This window comes from Camarhynchus parvulus, chromosome 4, assembly GCF_901933205.1.
Source record: "Camarhynchus parvulus chromosome 4, STF_HiC, whole genome shotgun sequence".
Classification (NCBI taxonomy): domain Eukaryota; kingdom Metazoa; phylum Chordata; class Aves; order Passeriformes; family Thraupidae; genus Camarhynchus; species Camarhynchus parvulus.
In genome coordinates, this window is record NC_044574.1 from 29,651,487 (window position 1) to 29,677,739 (window position 26,253).

The 26,253-nt window shown below is 39.8% G+C and overlaps 2 protein-coding genes across 2 annotated transcripts in view; one reads left to right on the plus strand and one right to left on the minus strand.

Moving 5' to 3' along the window:
- Window positions 1-418: 418 nt before the first annotated feature.
- On the minus strand, window positions 419-3,897 carry FGF20 (fibroblast growth factor 20). The gene is made up of 3 exons (XM_030947997.1): window positions 3,588-3,897; window positions 1,290-1,393; window positions 419-760 (listed from the first exon to the last, which is right to left on the minus strand). The coding sequence occupies exons 1-3, from the start codon at window positions 3,880-3,882 to the stop codon at window positions 515-517; spliced, it is 645 nt and encodes a 214-aa protein (XP_030803857.1). The 5' UTR covers window positions 3,883-3,897; the 3' UTR covers window positions 419-514.
- A 5,683-nt stretch (window positions 3,898-9,580) lies between these two features.
- Window positions 9,581-26,253, plus strand: part of MICU3 (mitochondrial calcium uptake family member 3) — a 52,352-nt gene continuing 35,679 nt past the window's right edge. The window contains exons 1-3 of the mRNA XM_030947178.1: window positions 9,581-9,708; window positions 22,404-22,557; window positions 26,199-26,230. Coding sequence (XP_030803038.1) covers window positions 22,509-22,557; window positions 26,199-26,230 — 81 coding nt within the window. The 5' untranslated portion in view covers window positions 9,581-9,708; window positions 22,404-22,508. The remainder of the gene's footprint in view (window positions 9,709-22,403; window positions 22,558-26,198; window positions 26,231-26,253) is intronic.

Genomic DNA, 26,253 nt, shown 5'->3' on the forward strand with positions numbered 1-26,253 from the left:
ATAAATAAATATATAAAATAAATATACGCTATCTGAAGATGTATAAATAGGTCCATCCTGAAGAAAAGTTCCAGTTTTGACTACTATGTATTGACATCTAACGTCCATCACTAAAGTGGAGCCTGTAAAACTTCACACACAGTTCCCAGGATTTATCACTATTTTATATTCCACTTCTTTCAGCATTGTCTCATCCATAAGATGTAGATGGTTCCTTGCTAGTCTACAGGCCACAGGTAATCCAGACAGAATTCCCAGGAGCTGGTTATGTTTTAAGAAGTCCCTCTTCCCCCTGGCGACTGGCTACCAAACCATTCAGCAAGTCTTGAGGAGTCTGGTCCACACTCATCTTTGAGGCTTTGTCTCCCAAATCCAGTGGTTAGAAAACAGAGGCCTGCCTTTCACCAAGTGGGTTCTTCACATCCAGCATCCTCGACTGCTGCAGGTTCCTCATGCTGGCATCGCCATGAAAGCACAGGCAACAGCTGCATATTTGCCAAAGCTGCCTCTTTGCTCAGCTGTATCCTAATACATCTTTGTACAGTTCTGGAACTCTTTCAGGATCCACAGGCCGGGGCAAGAAATGTGTGAATTTCTGATGTCTTTTGGACCTTGCCCCATCTCTGGGAGTACCGTCTTTATTAAGTGCTACAAAGTACCTCCGCCCTGAATCCCCATGTTTGTAGACGTTGGATGAGTAAGTGTTGTACCAGTTTTCCTCAAATTGCTCCCTGAAGATGCACTCAGAAGTTAGTTTCTCCTACAGAAAGAAAGCGAAAAGAAAAATAAGTTAAGCTGCCACTAGATATTTGAAGACATGAAAAAAGATATAATAAAAATAAACAAAATGCTTTAGGCTTTGTGTAGCCTTACTGTTCATTTAAATGTCAACAAACCAAACCCAACAAGAATATGTAGATCTGACAATGAGTTTGGAAACTTGGACCTGTACACCTACAATTTTAGATTTAAAAAACGGATTAGTTAACATTTACTGTAAGAAAAGATTACTTATTTATGATTTACTTTAAATTCATATTGGAATGAATTGTATTATGCAGAGTCCTGTCTTGGGCTAGCTGCTGTTCTACAAATGAGATTTGGTAGAGGGACTCAAATGCAACGTAACAGAGCAGGGAGTATTTACATATTTCTTTGTGGTGTGCATCATTTCTCACATTTTAAACTGGAATGACCACAACCAAAGGAAGTGGAGAAACAGAATATTTTATGTATGAATATAATATAAGAATATAAGATGTATGAGCTGATATGAAAGTGGTACTTACAGAGCCATAGAGTTCTCCCTTCTCATTCATTCCAAGGTAAAGGCCACTGTCCACGCCTCTAATACTGACCAGTCCCACTGCCACACTGATGAATTCAAGGATACCTGGAAAAAAATTGCTTTCATTAATTTCGTAATCATAAAACACATAGCATCCAAAAACTCAGTTGAAAACAAGTAGAAAATGCACATATTATAGTAAATGTGGCCTAGTTTCTCTGAAATTTCAAATACTTGGTGAAAATGTACACAATATTCACAGGAAAGCAGTCTGAGAAGCCTCATCTAGGAACATGAATCCTTCACCATTTAAGAAACTTTTTCAAAACATTGAATATGAAAGGATTTTATTCAGCACAGAGACTAAAGCCATTACTACCATGCTGTTGGAGTCTTTAATGATTGTACACTATTTGCTAAACTGCCTACTCAAATATTGGAAGATCGGTTTGAATTACCTGAAAATATACTTTACTAGTTCTACAGAGTTATCTTAAAAAAACACATCCATTATTAGGTCATTTGAATGGAAATCAAAGTACAGATGGGAATTTTATATAACAGAATCTACCCACAGAAAAAGAAAAGTATTTGCCAGACACCTTATCTAGCATATGGGCCCACGCCTCTTGACACAACTAGCTGTCTTTAGTGCAGGCTTTTAAAGTACATAAAATATACTGCTTTTTTTGCTACCGTTTGGATTATAATGTTATTTATATTACATTTGCCCAAAAATGCAATATATATTAATAAAGTATCTGAGACATGAGGTACTATTTGAAGCCTGAATTTGGCAAAGGTAAGCCAACATACTTAACCAATTGATATGCACAGATTGCAGCACATCCAAAACATGAAAGAAAAGGAATGTGTGAACTGGCTTTTTGGAAGTTGTTAACAACATAAACAAAGCCTCAAAAAGAAGTGCCAGAATCATATCTAAGAGATTGCTGTTCAGCAGCAAAACCACAAAATGTTTAAAAACCCCCTGAATCTAAGGTAGGTAGTTTTAAATAGTGCAGCTGATTATGACTTTTTGTCTGTTTACTATTTATGATTTCAGGACAATTTTCAGTCTCAGACAGATGGACTATCTGGGCTAACCAATAATTTAAAATGTTTTCAATTTTAATTGAGCTTCGGCAGGTTTCTTAGTTGTATTAACAAACAGCAAAGAAAATAAATCCTTTACAAAGAGTAAGCATTAAAAACTGTATCACACATAAATCATCCTCGTTTTCCAGTTCATAAAGCACAGAGTCCCTTAAAAGGTCTGGAGGCATTTTGTCTTTCTGATATCATTTTCAAAGCCACTCTTTTCCGAAAGCATAATAAGCAGGTGATACAACCCACAAAGAAACCACATCAGACAAACCTGCCAAGAGTAGTGGTAGAATAAAGGTAGTACAATTCTAAAAAGCCCGGTAAATGTTAGAACTACAGCTAACTTGATTTTCCCTTTAAAGCAAACATTTATTTCATAATTACATGCTGTAGGAAATCTTCCTTCTGTGAACTGTCTGTTTCACTACTGCTCTTCTACTTCTTAAAACATCCCTGCGTTATAAAAGCAATTAAGAGCCATTCCAGCAGCTTGTTTTGACTATAGGGAGGATGATAGGAAGCTCTTTAATCACCTTTTTACGACTGCTAAGCCAATACACACCAAAACTCACATGTAGTTGACAACAGCAGGTTTGTTCAGACGTCCAGCCTCTACAACTACTGTTTAGGATTTACTCTCATATCACAGGTTGTCCTCACCTCCTTTGGGTTTATTGACAGAGAAAGCGGGTGGGAAGCATTTTAAGCACTTAATCAAAGAGGCATTTTAGGCTCTTCTGCTTCAGCTTTATGTCCTTCTGTGAAGCAAAGCAGTCTAATGCAGCCTCAGGATCAGCATGCCCAAGTCTGTGTGTGACCTATACTGTTTCACAGAGGCCCAAGAAGCTCCGATACCAATAGTGAATACAAAAAGGATCAGTCTGACTCCCGACCATTCCCATAAACCTACCGGCATATGCCTGTGCTTACAGACCCTCAGCACGGGCTGACTCACCTGGCATGCACAGCCCTCCCTCACTACCCTGCCCTGGCGCAGACCCCATGGCCAAACGCTGTAGGGTGAAGCCTTTCTGTTCTGAGGACTCATCCACCTGCCTCGGCATCACCAGCATCACGTCTCCCTCCCAAGAGCAGGACTGCTGCCGCCCAGGCACACACAGAGGCGCTCACACACACACACACACACACACACACACACACACGCACACGGGGCCGCGCCGCAGCCGCCTACCGAAGAGGCTGTGGTCCTGGCGGGTGCCCCGCACGCTGCCGTCGGGCAGGATCTGCAGGTGGAAGCCGGTGCGGCAGTAGAGCTGCCGCCGCCGCAGGATGCCCTGCAAGTGCGCCAGCTCCGCCGCCGCTGCCGCGGCCGGGGCGCGGCGCTCCCCCCGCTCGGCCGGGGCGCGGCGGTCCCCGAGCAGCGCCGGGCGCTCCCCGGCGGGCGGCAGCAAGAAGTGGGCACCCACCGGCTGCCCCAGGCCGTCCAGGCCGCCCAGGAAGCCGCCCACCTCGGCCAGCGGAGCCATGCGGGCGCGGGGCGAGCGGGCTAGGGCGCGGCGGCGGAGAGCGGCTGCCGGCCTCTCCCGGCGGGCATGTGGGGGTGCGCGGCGGAGCCCCAAGCATGGGGAGCCGGCAGGGCCGAGCGGAGCGGACCGGAGCCGAGCCGTGCTGATCCGAGGCGGTGCGAGCCGGGCGGCGGGGTGCTGCTCATCAGCCTCGCGCGTGTGTATATATATACGGCGGTCCCCTGACATATGCTAATGAAGCCGCTGCGGGGAGGCCGCGTTTGAAATTGTAAACCGGCTCCCCCTCCGCTCGCACCTGCCTCTGATCTGCGGTGCGGGGAGGGGGCTCCGGCGCGCCCCCCGCGCGCTGCCGGGCGCGCACACGCGCGGCGGGGGCGGGGGCGCGGGCGCGGCCCCTGCGCGGAGCGGAGCGGAGCGGGCAGAGGGGGCCGGGCGGGAGCTGCCGGAGCATTACGTGGACAGGTGCAAGGAGAGGCAGGAGGGAAGAAGGAGAAAGGGCGTTACCTGAGGGTTAGACCTGCCCAGACACACATGAAAGAAAAAAACCCGAAGATCTGACAGCTTTACTCCCTATTTCTAAAACGCTAATAAAATGTACATGCATTACGCTTCCCTTTTATCGCTTCAACTACAAGGAGGGGAATTTCTAAAGAAATTGGCATAGTCAGGGAGGTGCTTTCCCCTCTGCAAATTCTCCCTCGCATTTATCATTAATGTGACACTAAACCGATCTATCGTATTTGGGTATTGACAGAAGGTGTTAAAAACATAAACGGGCAGCCCCATAGTTTGGGATAAATATTTTCAGAACTTTTGCAGAGAAGATTGTGGCTCATCTAATCCATCTTCTTTGGGGTTTTTCACTGAGCCCGTAGCCAAGGTCTGTGAGCATCATAAATTAGCAATATTATCTACTGAAAGATACCTGTTGTATTCTATAATATTTTGAATCAGTTTGGGACTTCGTTGTCCTGTTCCAGAGGAGCATATGGACTTTATTCATCCCCAGAGTAGAATGGTCCACATGGGAAAATAGATTTTGGTGGAAAACATATTCACCAATGGTAAAACAACGCTGCATTAAATCTAAGAGTTTGACTTTTGCTATCTTTCCTGCCTTTTCTGTAAAGTCTAATGAATTTTAGGGCTTAAATGACATGACCTATCTCAGCATCTAAGATATGCAGTTCTTTGCCAATGTTAAAACATGGTATTAGAGTACAAAATGTAAAGATCTTTCATAGTTAATTCTTTCAAAAGTTCAAGAGAATCACTTGGTGGTTTAAGGTTTCATTTAAACAAAAAAGTTGCAGAGAATCATGAGAGATTAGTTCTCCTGTCTTGCTTCATGGTCTTTTCAGTCACAGTCTAAATCTGAGAGATCAAATGGATTTGACTGCTTACCTTTATTTGCTATGGAGAGTATAGGGCTAATTAATTGGCAGGTGCTTTAAAGCAGGTAATGTGACACCTTTTCATCATTGCAGTCCTAAGTACTGCCCCTGTGTGCACCTGAATTATAAAAAGGCTGCTTTAAAGCAAGTGATTTACTGTGGAGGGATTTAAAACTGAAAAAATTAATGCTAAATACAATGATCAGATAAATCACCTCAGAGGAGAGCACAGGCAGACCTGTTCTGAAGGCAGTTACAGATAGATGTTATATTATTTTACCTTTCAGATAACAGGAGCCTGTCATGTGGTAGGACCCAAAAATCCACCACAATCGAGATTTCAAAGCACATCTGTGTAAACATTATCACATCAGTGTAAAACATCAACCAATGAGCTTTCTCTTTGAAGCAAATCTACTTAATTGTAGTGCTAAATCAAAGAAATAGATCAAAGTTGAATAATCTATATGGCACCTATTTCTCAAATAGCCTGTTCACTGATTACTCAAATACACCAAAAACGTTTGAAACAAACATCAAGTATTTTTATTGACATGACTGGCAGGTCAAGATCAAACTGCTCATCACAGCTGTTGAGTCGCAGGACATGCACCAGGATGGTAGAGTTAAATGCAGGAGGTATCTTGTTCTAAGCCTAAAGATGCTCCCATACAGATACTGTTCCTGGGTCCAAGCAGTACCCTTGACTTCTACAAACAGTAGAGGGGTCTACAGTTCAGATAACGTTCATTGTCTCCAGTAGAGAAGGTTTGGGGTTATTTTGAATAAAAAAAGTCTTCAGCAATCACACACTGAAAGACCCTTATGGCTAAATCTTTCCTGTTATATAATGGAAACATTTAAAGTAGAGTGGACTACATAACACTGATCTTTTCTGAGTGGAGTCTTTAATGTCTGGGAACTAAACCGGTTATGCTGTTTTATAAAGTACCAGAAAAGAAACAAAAAGATAAGATTTTGTGTGTGTGTTTGCATTAGCCATGTGACAGGAAAAGATAACGCTAAAGATTTTTTTTTGCACCTTCTGAAACTATACCATGGGAAGTTAAATAATTTTGAAGAGTTTTTTTACAAGAGTACATAATTCAACTTAAAGTATACAGTACAATCTAATCGACTCTACGAATACTTCCTAGAGACGGCACTCTCAGTGTCATTGAACAAATATATATGTGGTCAAGTTTTTATTTCCATAGCAAGTAGTTAGGACTTCTAGAGACAATACAATTACTATATATTGCTTAAGAATAGCATGTTGTCATAAGCAAAATCTAGTGGCTACCAAGGGAGTGGAGAATGTAATGGACTGAAATTTTTCATAGATAGTCGGTACATATATGGAGAGACATATCGATCTGCATATCTAAAAAACTCCTATAAGCTATTAAACTTTAGGTCCTACAATTTATTGCACCTTTGTTAATTTTAGAACTCCCTTACAACAGTTCTGTGCCAGCCATAAATTTTTAATGATATAATAAAATATTAGAAAGGGAGGGTTCATGAATTCATAAGAAAGCAAACATTTGGTGGAACAAAAACCATGGAGTAGCACCAAAGGGATATGTCCAGCTGGAGATACCTATGTATCATGGCCAGTCTCAGATTCTTCCCAGATCTGGACACAAAAATATGGTTCTCTACTTTCAGGAATGTAAGCAGAACATGCACAAGTTACGATGAGTGACTTTCTAGGCACTGCAGGTCTGAGTGAAAAAAGGTGTATTTTTGTGCAGAATTCACTGTGAAGAACAAAACCTTTCCAAGGCTCCATGTACAAATTAGGCCATAATCTGATGACCTTTAAAATGGAATACATGCAGATTTTAAAAACATTGAAAGCTTTCTCTTATGAACAGATACAGTAGCAGGTATACATATATGTATATTTATATTTAACTATTTAAAAAACACAGATGAGGAAAAAGCAACAAGGATTATTTTTTCCTGTGGGAAGGAAGTTCTTACACCTTCATGCTTTGTTTTATTTATTTAATTGCAGACAAAAATTCATAGAGCTTTTTAAGATTCATGATCTTACCATCCATGTTTTTGTGGACACACATGAATAACCCCTGTATATGCAGAATGGAACAGAGGAGCTATTGCAATGAGCACACATTTACATGGCTACATCCAGTGAGAGTAGACTGTTTCCATGTATCAATATTCAAATGCCTCATTTGACAGCTTTTTTATTACTCCTGTAAGCGAATCATTGGATTAAAACAACCTTAATTTATTTAAATGACATGCTTTCTGAATCTCTGCAAACAAGATATTCAGACAGTGTATGTTTTTAGACTTGCTGCACAAATAATTTTCCTCTTGTTCCTAAGCAAACAGTTCACCAGGGGAGTTCTGCCTAATGTTACCTGGGTGTAAGTAGTTGCAGATGTGAATTGAATTTTTGAAGTGAAAGAAATTTTAGCCTAAAGGCGTTATTGAAAAGTCAGTAAAATGTGGCTAATTAATTCCAGGGAACAGTGTGAACAGGGAGATAACTCGTGGTTCATGACTACAGTTCAGGTGACTGATGAGCTCTTGACAGGTTTACTTTGGGACCCACACTGACCAAAAGTGGTTTCTTTTCCAGTCAAACCAAAAAGGTAGACTATTTGAAAAAGCTAATTGTACTGGTCAATGATGTCTCCTAATGAGGCAGCTAGAACTGATAAGATCCAAGAGCCACATTCTACAAAATTTTCCAGATGGATGCTTAGTCATGTACTTGCAAGGAAAGTACTTGTGTTCCAGTCATGCTAAGCATCAGAAATTATTATTGCCTTGACTCCTAAAAGCTGGTCTCCATATTGGCCTTTAGTCATTGAGTACAGAGATGTAACTCAGACTTGCAGACAAGGATTTTGCCTGGGAGTCATACATATAAAGTACTTATAAAATAAAGCAGTAGATTATTTAAAAAAAAACTCCAAAAATAGTTTTTGACAGTTGGGAATAATGAGGTCAAGGGAATTACTTGATGAATGAATTAGCTTGCAGTATTCTAAAATTTTGAAAGAAATGCAGTAAATCCATCATTCAGCCCAGATACCTGCCTTTCCAGCCATAGCTGTGAGGTAACTCAACCTTGGCCATGTTTACAGTTGCATGATCTGACAGACTGTCAGTTGACAAAGATGCCCACACTTACTCCTTGACACGTATCATAACCACTGAATGTAACTGAAAATGCATGAGCGTGTCTTAAAAGGTATCAAGATACCATTTGTGTATTTTCCAAAATTTTTCATTATAATAGAAAAAGTCATTTGAGATTTGGGGGGGCCGGGGGGAGGGGAGAGAAAGGGTAAGTGGCTGAAACTTGGGTAAAATGTACTTATGTGAAAAAGAAAAATATTAAGACTGTATCATTGCAAAAAAAAAAAAAAAAAAAAGACATAAGGTGTGCTGTGTCTTGAAATGTTTGTGTGCAGTTTATAAAGTTTTAAGTTAATGTAGGTTGTGATGCAGGTTGTATCATGGAAGAATGCCCTAACATGAAATGCCTGACAAGATTTATTGCCCATCAATACCAAGCAGGGACAAAAGACCATGCTCAACTTTCACAAGTGGTCTTCAACGAGTTCTTGGTTATGCTAGGGAAGCTACCTGTCGCCAAGAATATTCATCAGAGGAGCGGCTGTTGACATGGCAAGGACACATCGGGGCATGGTGCGGCACACTGCCCCGGGAGCAAGGCCATGGAGTAACGCGGCGAGGCCCTGGGGCACGATGCGGAGCACATGCGGCCCCGGTGTGCGGGCAGAAGGCAGCGAGGGGCAGGTTCGGCTCTGCCGCGCTCACGGCAGCTCCCCCGCATCACCGTCACCGGCACTTCGGCTCACGCTGCGCGGGTCCAGCTCCGTGCCGGATCCCCGTGTCGGGTCTGGACGCCTCCTATCTCCGCTAGCTTGGCCGCGCCCCGCCTCTGGCACAGCCCGTCCCGCAGCCTGCGGCCGCCCGTCCCGGCAGCAGCGCCCGCGGGCGGCCCGGCGGCGGCGCGGGGCGGGGACTGCAGGGCCCGCTCGGTTCCCCACCCCCTTCCCCGCTTCTCGCGAGGCTTCTGCCGGCACCGGGGGCTCGGTGCGCCGGGCGCTGGGGCGGAGCGGGGCTATGGCCGCCCTGCGCTCCCTGCTGCGCTGGCGCCGCCGCCTGGGGCCCGCGCCCGGCGCTCCGCCGGCCCGACGGCTCTGGGGCGGCAGCGGCGGGGCCGGGGCGGCTGGGCCGCGGCGGTGGCGGCGGGAGCTGGGCTGGGCGGCGGCGGGGGGCGGCTCTCGCCGGGTTCGCGGGGTACCAGCTGTCCGAGCGGCGGCGGGAGCCCTCCCGGGAGCCGGCAGCCGCCGAGCCGGGCGGGGCCCGGCCGCTGCTCCCCATCCCCGTGGCGGCCGCTGCCAAGGAGACGGTGACGGTAGGTGTGTGCGCGCCCCTTCGCGGGGTGCCGGCTCTGCCGGGGCCGCTCTCCGGGGGGGCGCTCCCCGGGCTGCGGCGCAGAGGTGACCCTGCGTGGGGGCAGCCCCGGGCCGGGAGGCGAGGCAGGGCCCGAGCAGGAGCTGTCAGCCATCGGGAGAGCTGACCGGGCTGTCACCGGAGCGCGGCCGCGGCCACTTGGCTGCGCCTCGCAGCGTGAGCCCTGCGTTTCGCCTCCGGTGCTGTCTTAGTCGAGTCTTTCTTTAATAGAAAACGCTGGTTTGCAAATGGAACAGCTCCTGGCAGAGCAAAACCTGAGTTTCGATTTGTGCTTAGGACAGTCACCTTTCTAACACGAAATTTCCTGTAGAGTGAAAGGTTTACACTGAACTTCGTAAGACAAATACGTTGTGACAAATAACGGTTCAGTTCGACCAATTCAGCGAAAAGACCAGTTGAGTAACCAGGGCTAACAAGAAGCAGTTGACGTTCACCTGGGAAATGAAGTTTCCTGTGATAAGGATGAATTCCTGCAACCCAGCCTATGTAATTAATATATGGTAATCGTAGGGTTGGGGTTTTTTTCATTTAAAATACCAAGAGGTGTGATTAGGCAGTTTGTCACAGAGGCATCTGCTAAGACTGGAAGTCAGTGGTGCAAATGGCCTGCTGTCTCTACAGCGAGTTTATTTCATACTGTCTTTGAGAACAGGATCTACGTTTTTGCAGTGGAGGCCTTGTGCCTAGGTATGAATGTTGTTCGCCCTTCTGCCCTGCATTGTTAGCTCAAAGGCACATTCTGTTGGGGGCATCCCTTATGAAGGGAAGTTGAATCTGATATTTTTGATTATTCATGGTCTTGTGTCTGGAGTGTGTTACTGTGGCACGGAGGACTGTATCAGTTTTTCATAGTGTTTTGATTTGACAGAACTTTACATTGTTTTACTTAGCCAGTCTTAATGGTCAGTTTTCTTTAAAAGGAAGTATTGCTGCTGTACCTTTGAAACTTGGATGTATGGTTATGAATTTTCATACACATCACTATAAAAGCATTGAGGTTGAAAATTAAGATCTAAGTTTTAATTAATGTAAAACTAAAAAATAATTAGAAAATTTTATACCTGTGTATGCGTGTTGACGGTGGTCACAAGGGTTTTTGGGGTGAAGAAAGAGACGAGATGGGCTTTATGATCAGAAAGCTTGATTTATTATGTTATGATATAAACATCTATTATAACTATATTAAAAAGAAAAAGAATGGGAGAGTTTCTAGAAGCTGCTAGCTACTTAAGAAAAGTAAAGAATGAATAACAAACTAGCTCTCTTGGACTGTGTCCGAGAGATCTCAGTTCTAGATTAGTCACTAACTCTAAACATCTAAAATAAGCTAATCTAAGCAGACCTGTTACATTCCACAGCAGCAGATAACTTATTGTTTATGTCTAGTTGCTGAACTTCTCAGCTTCAGCAAGAAAATCTTAAGAGAAAATTTTTCATAAAAGAAATGTCTGTGACATATGCCTATTTTTTTTTAAATAGTTATACATAGGTATAGGCAGTAACTGTCTTGAAGCACTTTGCTCCTTTATGGCAAAGGGCTTTTAATTAATTTGGTTTTCTATTTGCATAGCAGAAAATCTGAAAGACTAACTTGAAATATGTCCACTCATATTGTGTGGACTAAATCCAGGTGACATCTGAGTTTTAGGTTGCTGGCTTTTATTTTTGAATCATTGGTTGAATGGATTTCCAATTTCCTGCCTATGTACTCAGGATTCCTGAAAAAATATCCTTTCAATTAAAGCCCCCTAAAAATGAGGATCAAATAGCTGTGAAATTTTTGGTTGGAGGTTGTGGGTTCCTGTGCTTTGTTTATTTTTGACTCTTGTTCCACAAAATGGCTTGTGGGGAAAGACCATTGTTTGAAAGCAAATCTAGACAGGGAACTACCATGAGTAGTTTAACCATGAGCTCTATCTGTTATCCATTTATAATTGCCCTCTAGACCTGTGATGAGCACCAACTCTTTCACTACAGATTTCTAAAACATCTCCAGAGATGGAAAAATGGATGTAAATATTGTGTTCAAATTGTGTTGAATGGTCGTCATGGTATTCTGCAATGGTATTGTATTGTAACATCCTTTGTTAGAAGGCTGAATTAGTGTTGCCTGAGGGGTAGTAATGTTTTTATTCCTGATTTTGAGTGCTGAGCTTTCAATTGTAATAGTTTGTAAGAGCTTAAAAAGTCTGATGACTTTGAAAGTAGAGAATTCTGTCATGAAAAGTCATAAAGGTGTCAGTCTTACTAGGATTAAGGTTGGAGCTCTTGGATCTACTGTCGAGTGTGTTTAGAGCAATCATTGGAGAATGATAGCCTGCAGCTTCTGTAGAGATGAGTTTGATGGAGCTGTGATGCATGTTTTGCTAGGACATTTTTAGTATTACCAGGTACTGACCAGGAAAGAATGATGAGGCTCAAGTATCTTGGAATCCTCTCCAGCTGCTTTTGGTTGTTTCTTTATTCCTGATGCATAAAGTCTGGCACTGCTTTCTGGGGTTTTCTAGTTTCTAAAATTTCCCCAGTTCCCCATTTCATTTCCAATCTCAGGCTGCCTTTCATTCCACTAAAGCAAATCATGCATCAGCTTTTCTTTTTTCTCCCTCCATCCAAGCCACACTCTTCTAGTTCATCCTAATATTGTCATTTGCATGTTTCTTCCTTAATCATTCCTCTAGTCGCATGCTTTTCCCAAATGCTATTTACGTAGATCACTGGAAGCAGGAAGTGGTGTCTCTGCTGTCAGTGTCTTGGTATAGAGATCCACAGCAGCTGGTCAAAGCAATTACACCAAATGTTTCTTGCATCACCCCTGGGGGACAGAATAACCACTAAAAGAGACCCCAGTACTGACAGTAAAGGGACCAGCCCTTGCAAAACCTGGAATTCTTTCCTTTAAGACAGCTATAATATATGGATTTGTATAAACATGGACTTGCCAGAGAGTCTTAAAATGTTTGTAAACGTTCTGGGGGAAATCTATGTCCTCCCATAGATTTTCTGTTAATTTTTTTTTAATCCATTCTGAAACATTAATTGAGGATGGATAGTTCCATTTTTAAAGGTTAACACAGTTATAAACTGAAGTCAGTATTGCAGTGTAAAGTATTCAGATACCCATGGCAGTTACAGCTGTCTCACCTCTAGTGTTGCGGTTAACCTTGGCCAGCAGGCACCACAAGGTGCCACTCAGCCACTCCCTCATCTTCTAGCAGTGTGATGAGACAGAAACTTGAAAGTGTAAAAGTGAGAAAACTTGTGGGTTGAGATAGAGACAGGTTAACAAGCAGAGTAAAGGCCACACAAGCAAAGGAAAATAAGCCATGCAAATAAAGCCAAACAAGGGATTGATTCACGGCTTCCTATGGGCAAGCGGGTGTTCAGCCATCCCCAGGCAAATAGGGCTCCATTACATGCAATCGAGACCTGGGAAGACAAATGCACTGAATGTCTGTGTCCATTTCCTCTGTCTTCCCCAAAGCTTTTATTAGCAAGCACAATTCTTGTATGGTGTGAAATCTCCCTTTGGTAAGTTGGGGTCAGCTGTCCCGTCTGTGTCCCCTCCCAGTTTCTTGTGCACCTCCAGACGATTCAGTGGTGGGACAATGTGAGAAGCAGGATGAGCCATGACATTGTGCCAGCACTGCTCAGCAACAGCTGAAACATCTCTGTGTTATCCGCACTTTTGTCCACAAATTCAGAACATGGCACCCTACCAACTGATGTAAAGGAAATTAACTATCCCAGTCAAAATCAGTACAGTGCCTGGTATTGAACTCCCATATGTCTTTTTTACTTCCTCAGAGGAATTTTTGTAAAAGTATAATAAGTGAAGTGGCCTTCTTGTTTCATCCGGGCAGCTCCAGTGGACAGCAGAATAGTTTTCTGATATTCCCAAACACTAAAAAACAGGTGTTAACTTAATTTACATATTGACTCTCAAAGAACAACTGTCTTTTCTGCCAGGCCACCTGCTTCCACATAATGTTCATATGGCCTGTAAAAGTATTTTGAGAGTTGCACAACTCCCAGTTACTATCCCTACATCTGACTTTTCAGATTCTGTCACTGAGTTGAAATAATGCTTGGCAGTAGTGACAGAATATTTAGGTGTATAAAGGTATAATATATATCTTGATAGTTGCTTGCTTTGTCCTACTACTGTCTTCTAGGATTTATGAGCCAGGAAATTTTAAAAGGGATTTTGGATTCCAGGACTAATAGTAATGATTACACTGATGTTGATGGGACACCTTTTTAACCAGTTCAGAAATGAGGCATATCATTTGAGACTAATTGGGAAAAAATGTATGTGACACTGTGAGACTTGTAGAGAAACAATGTCAAAAGTGTCAAAACGGTCTGCATATCTGTCTCTGTGTTCTATAAAATTGTTGAAGTATGAAACCTGATGAGCAACAGATTTGTGAGTTTATATACAGATAAGTAAGAAAATGCTGGTTGCCAAAAGTCAAGTAAGCTCTGAAATGTGTCACCAGCATGGGGTCTGCGGTGTGGCAGACTATTTGATCAGACAAAGATCATAGGAGCAGTGCAGAAGTATCCTTGCTTGACCAAGCATAACACTTGAGGTGTTCTGGTGGAAAGTAAGATTTGTGGCAGAAGCAGCATGAAACTAAGCTTCCTACAGGATTACCTTTTCCCAGATGCTTTCTGAGAATAACTCTGGACCTGAGGGCTTTATATATGATTACTTGGAGTGAAATCTTGGACGCTATAGTAAACTGGCAGTTTTGATTCTGGGGGTGTTGCCACAGGACATTTCAGAACCAAAGTAAAATTCTGCACTCAGAGCTCCTAGTTTTGTGTCTGAAAGTTTTGGTGAAGACTGGGAGAGCTCTGCTTGCAGAAAGCTCCTTTAAAGTTCAGGAGATGGTTATGCAGAGCAAGAATCTGTTTGAAAGAACTGTTGTTTTGACAGAGTTCCTCAGAGGAGTTAATATTTGTCTTCCAGTTCCTTACTTCCAGAAGTTCAGTGTCATTAGCAAAACTTGCTAAAATGGACTTGGAAATACCAGTGATGCATCTTTGTCCTCCTAAGAACCTTCTATGTAATCATGTTGTCATTATGTAAAGGTAGTGAACTCCAGGCCTCTCTTTTGTTTTTGGGGATATGGTTTGTGAATCACTTTTTTCAGAGATGATTTAGGAATCTAAAGAAGGGCAAGGAGAGACAGACTGCGTACTTCACATTTCTTGAAGGCACATTAATTTCCAGGAGAAGAAAGCTATATAGCTTGGGTGTTTCCAAAGGGTTTTTCCCTAGTATCTCAGCAGTACTGTCAAACTCCCACTTTGTGAAAATAATCAAAGGGTCAAGTGTTTTCATAGCAGCACATTTCTAAGTACATTACATCATGTATTTCCATCTCTCCATGTGAAATGAAAAGCAAGACTTAACCTCCAAAAATTGAGGGAAGCTCCCCTTGGGAGGAGGCTCTCCTGCCTGCTCAAAAAGGATGCTGTTCCAAAACATGCATCACTTTTCCAGAAGCCACTTGGAGCAAACGCTATTTCATAAGTATTGTGCATTTCATGCCATAGGGCAGTTGCCAAATGTATGAAGATGGTTTGCTCTTTGGCTGATCCCATCTGTAGTTCCTTATCAGCATAATCCTGAGAAGGATACTGCTAGCCAGCTGTGGTGAGAGCGATACTGAAGGACAAGAAAGGTTCACCTTTTACTTTGTTTTTGTGTTCCTCATGATAAAAATGGATGGTGCATGTTTGGGATGGACAGATCCAGCTATTAGTGTGTTTTGGTGTTGCATGCAGTGAAACATGAACATATGAGGCTGGATGTACGTACTGACTAAGGCTTCTTGAAGCACTGCCATAGGTGAAACTAATGCAAAAGGACTAATATATCTGTTACATTGTTACCCCAAGGATTTCCTGTGCCAGAGTTATATCTGAAAGTGGCCCTTTTTACAGCAATTTCAACACATTCCAGCTTCCTATGCTTGTAAATACTTTAATATAATAAAGTCCTTATCTGAGTGAAGCAGGATCAGCTAACAGAATTGTTGGCTGTACTACATCTAAGTAGTCTGCTAGAAATACAACTTCAGTGAGCATCAAAACAATTTTGTCTACTTTGGGATTTTCCCACACTGGGAACCTGACAGTTAACCTTTTGGCCACCCAGCATGAAAACAGAATTATGCTACTTTTATCTACATGGGAGCATATTAAATAAGCCTGAAGTCAAATATAAATGAAGGAAGTTAGGAACAGTGTTGCTTTGAAAACCTTTTTATTTTAATAATTTGCACAGATTCTCATTGATGGAAGACAGATTACTTTGCAAACCAAAAATTCAAAGAAAGCTACTCACTTGAAATAAATTAAACTACTGTAGCAAACATATTTTTGACTGCAAGCAAAATGTGTCTTTAGTAGGAAATGTTGGCATCTTTAGCTAAAATAAACTCTCCTTTATCTCAGTTGGAAAAAGCAAGAGAACACTGATTTGACTTGGAATAAAGTTGTGAGATTTTATGTGATACTGTTGGAGCTTTTTGCCTCACATGCACACACAGAATGTATATTTTTAACTATTTGTTCTGTAAAAAATTTTTCATTTTTTGTGGATATTCTCAGAACCTGGTAATTGGAGGATTACTCTGGGTTTCAGCAACGGATTCTTGTGGATTGCTTCTGCAGAGCTTGTAGGCATTAAATTTTTAATTTCCAAAAATCCTGTGTCTGGCATTTAAGCTTACTTCTATTAGAAAACTAGATATTTTGTCACAGAATAAAACTTACTTATTACTGACCTAATGTTACACAACACTCACACTTGACAAAGAACATTTCTTTTGTTTTTTAATAAAAAAGAGTAATGAGGTACTGCTTTAACTTCTGCATTTTACTCCCCGTGAATTTGGGCCATATTACTGCCATTTTTTGATATTTTCAGATAGTTCAGTGTCATAACTACTGCAAAGTTTTAGCTATTTCAGTGTCACAATGTGCCCTGCGTTAGGCCTTGCACTGTTTTATGGCAATGTAAAGTTATTGCATGGGTTTCACTGGAAGGCCATACAAGTTAATTCATGTTATACAAAATTCTAAAAGGAAATGTTCCTGAGGTAAGACAGCCAGTAAAATGAACATGGACATGGGATCAGAAATAGAGATTAGCCTGTGCTTCAAGGAACTTCAAGGAGTACATGGAGATCTTTGGTGAGAACACCAGATTTTCAGGGCATTTTGATTTGTCTCTACTGATTGACACAGCACATGAAAGATGAACCCAAAATGGGAATGGGTTTTGAACACTGAATTTGCTTGATAAAAAGTCTAGATTTTCTTCACGCAAGTTTTTGCTGTGAGTAGAGGGAGAAAATTCTGCAAAGTGTCACTCTGAAGAGGTTCTGTAAGGAATGCTTTCGAAGGTGATCAACTTAAAAATGTCAAAAACTCTCATCTAAAGGACTACTGCTTTGTGGCAGACATAGTGATATTATTATAAGTAGAGCTTTAGGTGGCCCCCTTTAAATACAATACTTGCAGAAAATAGTTTTTTAGTAATTATATTAAGTCATTGAAACATGTTAGTGAGAAAGCATTATTATCATATTTTTGTTTTCATAATAAATTTGAATTTTTGAGGCCTTTCCCAGATATTTTAGGCTATTTGTAATATGTTTGTAGCATAGATTGACAACGACAGCACACCCAATTGAAGAATGATACTCTCCCTTCAGAGAAGTACCCTGCCAAATTGCTGTTCAGTCTTCAATTTAATTTTTAATTACCTTGTTTCAATAAAAAATGTTTCCCTCTGTTTCCTTTGCGCGAGTGTGGTTTGTATATAATTGTTGAATCTATTTAATCCATTTTAGAAAGGGCATTGAAATATCATCCGTGGGAGAATTAGGGGTATGTATATACTATTCTGTGTTAGGGATCAGCAGGAATATATGCCAAGATAATTTTTTCTCTTCAGGTGATTTAAACACCCAAAACAGGTGCTGTGTTCTCTCTGCAGTCCTTCTGCAAGAGTATGGCACAGGAGGATGGAGTAAAATGTGGAGCAACAAGGTACAAGAGTTTGAGGAAGGAAGGACAGAAGGATGATAACCATAAGTTAGTTGATTACAACTGTTGACACTTAAAATTTTTTGAGAATAGGGAAAAGATGTTCTATCGTTCATGAGTTCTTATAAGTCTTGCCTCTTTTTGTTTACTTCTTGAGTTGTGAAGTTGAAAGGAAGGAAAGGTTGTCTTCTGGCTAGATTTTTGATTTTAGCTGTCGTCCTTTCCCTCCTATATTTCTAATAGCAGCAGGTCAGTGTGCATGTGCAGGTAAACCAGAGATAAGCAGCTATGCGTGTAATTAAGGTAAAAATGCTATTAGGAGATTTGTGACTTTCTGTGTGATGGAAATGGGCGGGTCTGTTTTTTAAAAGACAGAGAATTGTAACATGATACAAGATCATAGTAATTAGTAGGCATGATTGCCAAGAGGATTAGTAAACAAGTAGCATAAAAAAAATCTATCTTCATTTGCTTGTCAGAGGGATGGGCTTTCATGAAAGTTTTTGAAAATACTTGCTAATTACAGAGAGATTTAGTCTGGATAAGCTCTTGAAACTTCAAATAGAAATCGGAACTTAGTGAATCTTGTTCACTCCTTCACCAATGGTACCTTCCCTGAGGTATTCAACACGTACTTTCTGTGTCTCATTCAAAGAATGATAGAATGGTTTGGAAGGGACCTTAAAGATCATCTAGTTCCCAACTCCCCTGCCATGGACAGGGACAGTTTCCACTTGACCAGGTTGCTCACAGCCCTGTCCAACCTGGCCTGCAACACTTCCAGGGCATCCACAGCTTCTCTGAGCAACCTGTGCCAAAGTCTGACCACCATTCTTTTCTTCTCAGTACAGAATATCTTCCTAGGATCTAGTCTTATTCAATCCTCTTTCAGTTTAAAGCCATTCTCCCTTTTCCCATCTCTACCTGTGTAAAAAGTCCCTCTCCAGCTCTTTTGCAGACCCCCTGTAGGTCCTGGTAGGATGCTCTAAGGTCTCCCTGGCTTCTTTCAGGCTGAACAACTCCAACTCTCTCAGCCTGTCCTCACTGGAGATGTGCCCTTTGTATCCATTGCTACAGTAAGATTGCCCAACATGGTCATAAATGTGAAATAATGAAATAAATCAATCAAGAGCAATTGGTAGTGTCACTAAGATTTTCATACTTGGCTCACTGCATTATCGTTTGCAAATGTTGAGGAAAACAGAAGATGCTTCATTGTTATGTGTTGAGATCAATTTCTTAAATGAATGCCTGAAGAAGTGCAAATTGGGGTAATGCTTTAGAATGTCCTGGTTTTTAATTAGAATATTTGTTACTTCCCAGTAATTACAGCTTTTATACAAGAGAAAATGTTCTGTATGATACATAAACTATTAAGCATAATAGAAGCAATAAAGCTCTGAAAAGAAACTTGGATAAAAAATAATATTATTTCCAAAGAAAGTTTTATTTGTCAGTTTGCTGATTGTGTGCCTGGAGTCTTCTGTAGCCAAACTTTGCTTTTATTTGGGCATTTAGTGTATGGACCAGTGATCCAATCCATATTAAGCTTTGGTTATGTTTATTTAGATTCCTGTTGGATCAATAGCTGAAATAAGTTGTTTTGATTCTTTCAGATAAAACCACCAAGTTCAAAATAAAGTGATGTTTTTACTCCTTGGAATAAAATAATGCTTAAGCCCACGGTTTTCCCTCACTTGAAGTAGGTGGAGCTTGCTGCTGGCCCAGGTGGTATTTTCTTTTTCCACAATCTGCAAGCTCCTGTAGCCTAGGCTTTGAAACAAATAACTGTTTTCGTGGGGTAGACACAGGCATCTGTCTGACTTAAAAATAACACCACCAATAGAAAAGTTCTCAGTCAGAACAGTTCCCTTATCCAGTTTGATGCTTGGAAAAGTGAACATAAAGCACCAGAGCAAGGTCATGCAGGTATTGGGCCTTTAGGGCGGTACTCCCATTTTTGGGAGCAGGCAATATTCATATCGGTTACCATGATTCTGAGCCAGAGCATGAAATACTGGCATTGCTATATAGTCAGAGGGAAACTGGATTGAAAAACAAGGCAGAAATTAAGGCTTTGCAGACCTGAGTACTGACATGCATAAATTTTAAGCATGTCTTTAAAATTCCATGTTTGCAGCATGTTATTTTATACTTGTACTAGCATAGAGTCCTTAAGATAATATTGAAATATGTGTCTGAGAATTTAGCAAATATTTTTCTGGGCGTCTCAAGCGAAATATTAAGCAGTAGTACCTGAGACAGTGAGAATTTTTTGAGAGCCAAGAATCTCGATGTGCTCTCTAAATACTGACAGTGATGAAAACTGAAATGATATTTGAGAGTTACATTATCTAGAGATTTCTGTGATTGTGTATGATTGATTGTGACTGATTACAATTTATTATACATTCAAAGTGTGTAATATGGCCTGGAAACTGTTTCTTTTCTGAAAATTGACTTTGCAGAAATATTGCTTTATTACTTGTGTTTACAACCTGACTGTATTCACAAGCATGTTTCTAATAGTGATAAAATACATTTCAAAAAAAGAGATAGATTATTAAACTTCAAATACAGGGATAATCAGTTGTGTCACTAGTTCTATCAAAACAACTGACTTGTGTATTTCCCACATGAATGCATAGTTTGAATGCCACTGGACTGCTGAAGGATCAGTAAGACCAAAATATTCAAACAGTGAGATAGGACAGGAATATTTTGTCTTGCATGTGGGTACGTTAGATAAGAATTCTGCTTCTTTCTGTCATTTTAAAATGACTTTGTAGGTCTGTCTATTAGACTGTCTTTTTCTCCCTATATTTAATTATTAATCATTTGAAAATTATAAAAAGCATGGAGCCTGGGTTTAGAGCTGCTTCTCAAGCAGGAGTGCAGAATATTTTTAGAGCAGTCTACTGCAAATTTAATTATTGTATCGACCTTTCTCTTAATCTTGCTTTCTTTGACATGTTCGTCTGTTGAAACAAAACATTTTCACACATACACACATGGAGCAATGATTTCAAAAGAACTAGATACAGAGAAATACAGAAAGAGAAATACACAGTCAATAGTCTTTTGTCCTTATAGAAGGCTAGTTAAAATGTCCTAGATAAGCTATTAAGTAGTAAGGCTCCCTATAAAACATTTTTTTTCCCGAATAGAAAGTGTTTGACCTCTTCTAGACGCATTAATTTTTGATGTTTCTCTTCTGTACATCTAATTTAATCTCCTAATTACAACTGGGGCCATGAAATTTTGACTGCAGTAGTCTCACCAGTCTATTGTTTTTTAAGGATGTTGTTTGAAAAACTGAAGAAAAGTGAGCCCAGATCTTTGACTACTCAGTATGAATGTGTCTTTGCTTCTAATTGCTGAAATCTGTAATCTATTCTTAGAAAGGTTTTGGAAAACCAGTTTGTGTTTCTATATGAGGACAGTTATCTCTAAGTGGACAGCCACTGCAGACATCTTACAAGTTATGTTTGGGTTTAGATGCCTCTCTGAAAAATGAAGTGCACTTGTCAGTTTTCTTAGTTGTTAAAAGAAACCATAATATTAGTTAAATTCTGTGTTCCTTAGTTAGACAGGTGGAGAATTTTAGGAATACTGTATTAAATGACAGGAATAATGAGCAAGTTGGGAGATTTCATTGATGAGATGCTGCATTCCTATTTCAACATAATGGGAGAAGTTACCTATATGATTGCTTTTCCTTCTAGGAATCAGTTTGGGTTTGGTTTCTTCATCTCTGAAAAGATGTTGATACTTATATTTTCTTCAAGATAATGATTCCACAGAGGAGTTTGCCTCATTATGGTCTAAAAAGAGTTTTCAGATAGCAGTAGCATATTTTCTATTAAAGGTTTGGCAGTGCCACAGAAAGATGTTAGAATTTAGAACATTTACAGTTTTGTACTACCGAGTTTACATTTAAATCAGCTGGATGGGAAATATACCAGAAACTCCTGACACAGACTCTCATAATATTTGAACCTAATGCTATATTATACTTTCGTAACTCTGGAATTATAATTATGCTTTTCCTCAGTTCCCACAGATATGGTAGCTTTACACTGGAGTATATTATGGAGGCCTATTACTATCAACAGCTGCCCTCTATATTAAGAAGCAATATAGAAAAAGTATTACTCTGTTCTCTTCTGGAACTATCAGAAGACTGAAGTAGTTCTGGCAGAGTTGTTTGAAGTCTGCCTGCTGAAGTTACAATGACTTCCTTGAGTTAAAGTTCCCCTTCTTCTATGATTCAGGAGCCAAACTTCTCTTTATTTTAATTTTTTCTTCTGAGGTTGGGTAGTACCACCAATTTCAATACCCAAAGATTGTTGCTAAAGTTGTAGAAGACTGAAAATGATAGCAGTGAAATCCCAGTTGTAGTTTCAGCTCTTACCATAGAAAAATACTTGGATATGTTTGACTTTATGAATTATCACTTTTACAGTTACAGTTCCTTTATGGTGAATGTGGCAATTGTAAATAGTAAATAAAAAATTGTAAATCAGAACCTTTTTCATAGATTGAAACTGTGTCCTTCTGTCTTTGAAGGTTACAGACAGCAGATCAGACCTGGAAGATTTACACCTTTATGCAACTCCACGGGAGCAACGGTTTCGTAGGTTTGCCAGTCTGGAATTTGAAGGGCAGCTATACATGACTCCACATGACTTCATCCAGGCTGTTACCAGTGATGAACCCAAACGTAAGCAGGAGCTTTATAATGCTAGAACTGCTAGGGAAAATGGGAAAATGTCTGTGGTGCATGTTATTTTCCCATTTGGTTTTGATTCCTACTTCTGTTTCTGGTTGCTGTATAAAACTACTGCACCTTCAGAATTTTGTGTCGAAATACATACAAAAAGTATCCTGATTGTTACTAGATTGTAAACATCGGTATGCTAGTTGAACACTCTTGTCTTAAAGGTTGCAAACAGCTCAATAGTCATGAAAGATGGCAGGTTAATTTCTGGCTTTTGCATTGACACAGTTTCTTTCTGAGCAGGCCTGTATTGCTGTACAACTCATGCTTCCTCTTTTGTGTAGTTTCTCTGTAAGCAGGCAACCATACACATTTTCTAAAAGGCTAACAATAAGATATAACATGTAACTGTATCATATTTGGAAATATGATAAATAACATGCTAAATAACATGCTTTGAGTCAGAGTTTTAGTCCCCCAGGGGATCAACTTTCTACACTTAAACATTGCCAGTCTTAGAACTATGTGTTAATTAATGAAAAATTAGCTATCCACTTTAGGTCATTTATTGTAAAATCTTTGCTTTAAGTATCAAAGAGTGACTAAATAGTAAGGTGATCTCTTTCTGCTCTAGTTTGATTTCCTGGCTCCCAGGCTTGCAGTGCATTGGTAGCAGCACAGAACTTCTGGAGAATGGGAATATCTTTGCTCAGGTGTGACATGTATAATCACCCACCTTAAGTTTTCTTAAAATTCTGTGCAGATGTTGGATTTTTCCCTTTTGTTCTGTTAACAGTAATGAAACAAGAGGAAAGAATTCAGTCATGGCACATCAGTGATCAAAACTTCTGTAACTTTTGAATAAAGATATTATCTCATTGTAACAGTGAAGACAGAAGATAGAGCTTAGATGGTGAAAACTTGCAAAACTTTGAAACTCTTACCAGAAATCAATTTTTTTTTTTGCTTTGCAGTTAAAAGAGAGGAAGCAGATTGCTTATCACACAAGTTAATACAAATACACATCAGCACTTTTTATCTATTTCCTCTGCTCAGAACTTCAATTCTTCCCTTTTTTGTTAGTGTGGAGTTGGGTTTCACTGTGTATGGTCATGAAACATTTGTGATATATATACTGGACATCATTAAAACATTTTGGTTTAACTCTGTTTTATGACAGTTTGATTGGCTAGACCACACTATATGTATGGTTTGCTATTAAGATTTTTCCATGCTGATGAATTTTCTGCTTCCTCCTCTCACAAAGTATTCAGATTTTAAAAACAAAGCCAAACCAAAAATCATTAAGCTCATAAGAACATTCTGTTTATCTCATGGAAAAGGAGAAGAGATCTGGAGTTAGAAGTCAGGCACCCTTCTGAATTCAGTGTAGCAAACCTTGTTTCTATCAAAATCCTTTCTGTTCATCCAGTTCACCTCTGAGACCAAAAGCAAAACTAACTTGGGTGTCTTTTAGGTTTCGTGGTATCAGAGATTACATGGCTGACATAGCTATTTTAAAGGATTACAATTAAGTAGAAGTGGATCACTTCATTCTAGTGCAGGTCATGTTGTCTGGGAAACTGAGACAGAAGGTTGATAAATAGGAAGTAATAGCTGAAATAGATGACCCACAGATTGCCACATCCAGCTTCTCATCTCTGACTATGATAATTTTAACTTTGTACTGCAGCATTGCCAAAGTACCATTTGTCTTCTTGGCCAAGTCAATTTTCTGTCTTGCTCTGTTGAAAGTAGTACATTTAAGGAAGGAATTTTTCTAATAATACATTCTAAACATTTTATTTTTTATTTTTGGGGTAGTTTTATAAATGACTTGCAAGTTGTATATAATTGGGTCCATTCAGGCTGAAATATTAGACCATCTATATTTTGCATAATAAAAAAAGAACATATACCTGGTGTTTTTATGAATGAAGACTAGGAAGGTCTTGAGTTTTGTCAAAAAGCAAAAATGCTCTTTGACGTATAATAATAGAAGCTCTTTATGTCTGCTTTATAGAAAAGCTAATAATATTAGGCATGAATGATATTTGTGATGGAGTGAATGTGTCTATTGTGATTGATTTACTTTGGAAATCATGTAAACTCTACAAAAGTCAAGAGGGTGTTCACTTCCTTTTTTGATTAAACACTAACTAATATGGTAAGAGTGTGTTTTCTTTTATAAAATGTAACTTTTTACTCCAGGCATTTATTACAAAAAAAAAATATAAAATAAATGCTGTCATTAACTTGTTTCTGCCTTTATGGTGCAGGCTTTCATTTGGGAACATACATTATTTTTAAGAGTCATTATTGATACATTTTTATAATCTGAATATATGTTAAATATTGAGAAAACAAATTAGGAGAATATGAAATATATTTTTTCCCGTTTGTGCTAACTATAGTAAATTTAACTTAACACTGAGCTATAAGAAATATATATATATGTACACACAAATCTTCACTGACTTGTCTAGGAAGGAGATATGTATATAACATGTGAGACTGGGAAACTATCTGATTCAAAAATTAGATATATTTATTCTCTGAATTTTTTGTGGTAGGCATAAACATGCACCAATTTATATGGCAAATGAGATTGTTTTAGGGGATTTTATTAAAAAAAATCTAATTGAAAAGCTTATGAAAATGTGTTAGCTCTTGTTATGATGTTGCCTGATATAACTTCACCATAGTTTGAATGGGATTTGTCAACAGTCTTGGTGTAAACCTTTACCAAGATGTAAAATGAAAATTTCAGTCAATTTCTAACTACGAATTGATGAAAGACCATAGTGGGTACCTCATGTATTGTTTTAATTACTTAATGGTGCATGAAGTTCATTATGAGTAAAGGATTTCTAATAACAAAATGTCTTTTGCTCTATGAAAAGAAGCCTTTACCTACCAAAATTTGTTATGGAGTTGACCACATAAAGTGCTACTTTCTGGACCTTTGTGAATTCTAGTACTCACAATGCCTTATCATAATATTGAATGCCTTATCATAATATTGAATCTGTACAAATATTTGTCTTGAGAAGGTGGTGATGAGCCTCAAGTTTTGAGTTCTTGAATGGTTGTGGACAAGTCTTGTTCAGTTACAGCTACCAAAGAATTGAGCCTGACAGAGGCTGGAAAAGGAATCTGAGGTAGTAGGAAGGGTTGAAGGGTATCTTAGCACTTGGTGTAGTTTCAAGGGCTTTTTTTCTGTATTTGCTTTAAAAAGTATGAGTGGTCCATGAAGCAAGAATTGTAATCCAGGTCTCCTTACAATTTGCATTTTAATACTACTGCTGCTAAATAATAATTTCAGAATGTTGTTACCAGGGGTTAGCATGAATGCCCTCTATTTCCTGTTAAATGTTTTTAGGATATGTTTTGGATGTTGAAGGTCTTTTCCCTCATTGAAGCAGAGTTGGATTAAAAACTACATCTGAATTGGTTCTTTAAAGTTAGGACTTTAGGTATGTATTAAGTTAAAGGGTTTTTAATAACATAAAGACAATTACACTCATAAAGTAAGGCAAATAATTATTTGTGTAGAAAACACAGTATAGATGTATCCCAATTTTTATGACACCACATTGGCATAATTGAATTTTGTGCATTCATAATAACTTCTTTTCTTGTAGATGCTAAAAAGTGGCGATCCCTTTCAAAGCAGGTGAGCAATAATTCCTGTGTGGT

Coding starts and splice junctions, on each gene's coding strand:
- FGF20 (XM_030947997.1), bottom strand. CDS start 3,882: ATGGCTCCGCTGGCCGAGGTGGGCGGCTTCCTGGGCGGCCTGGACGGC. Junction 1,394..3,587: donor CCAGGACCACAGCCTCTTCG/GTAGGCGGCTGC, acceptor ATTTTTTTCCAG/GTATCCTTGAATTCATCAGT. Junction 761..1,289: donor AGGGAGAACTCTATGGCTCT/GTAAGTACCACT, acceptor TTCTTTCTGTAG/GAGAAACTAACTTCTGAGTG.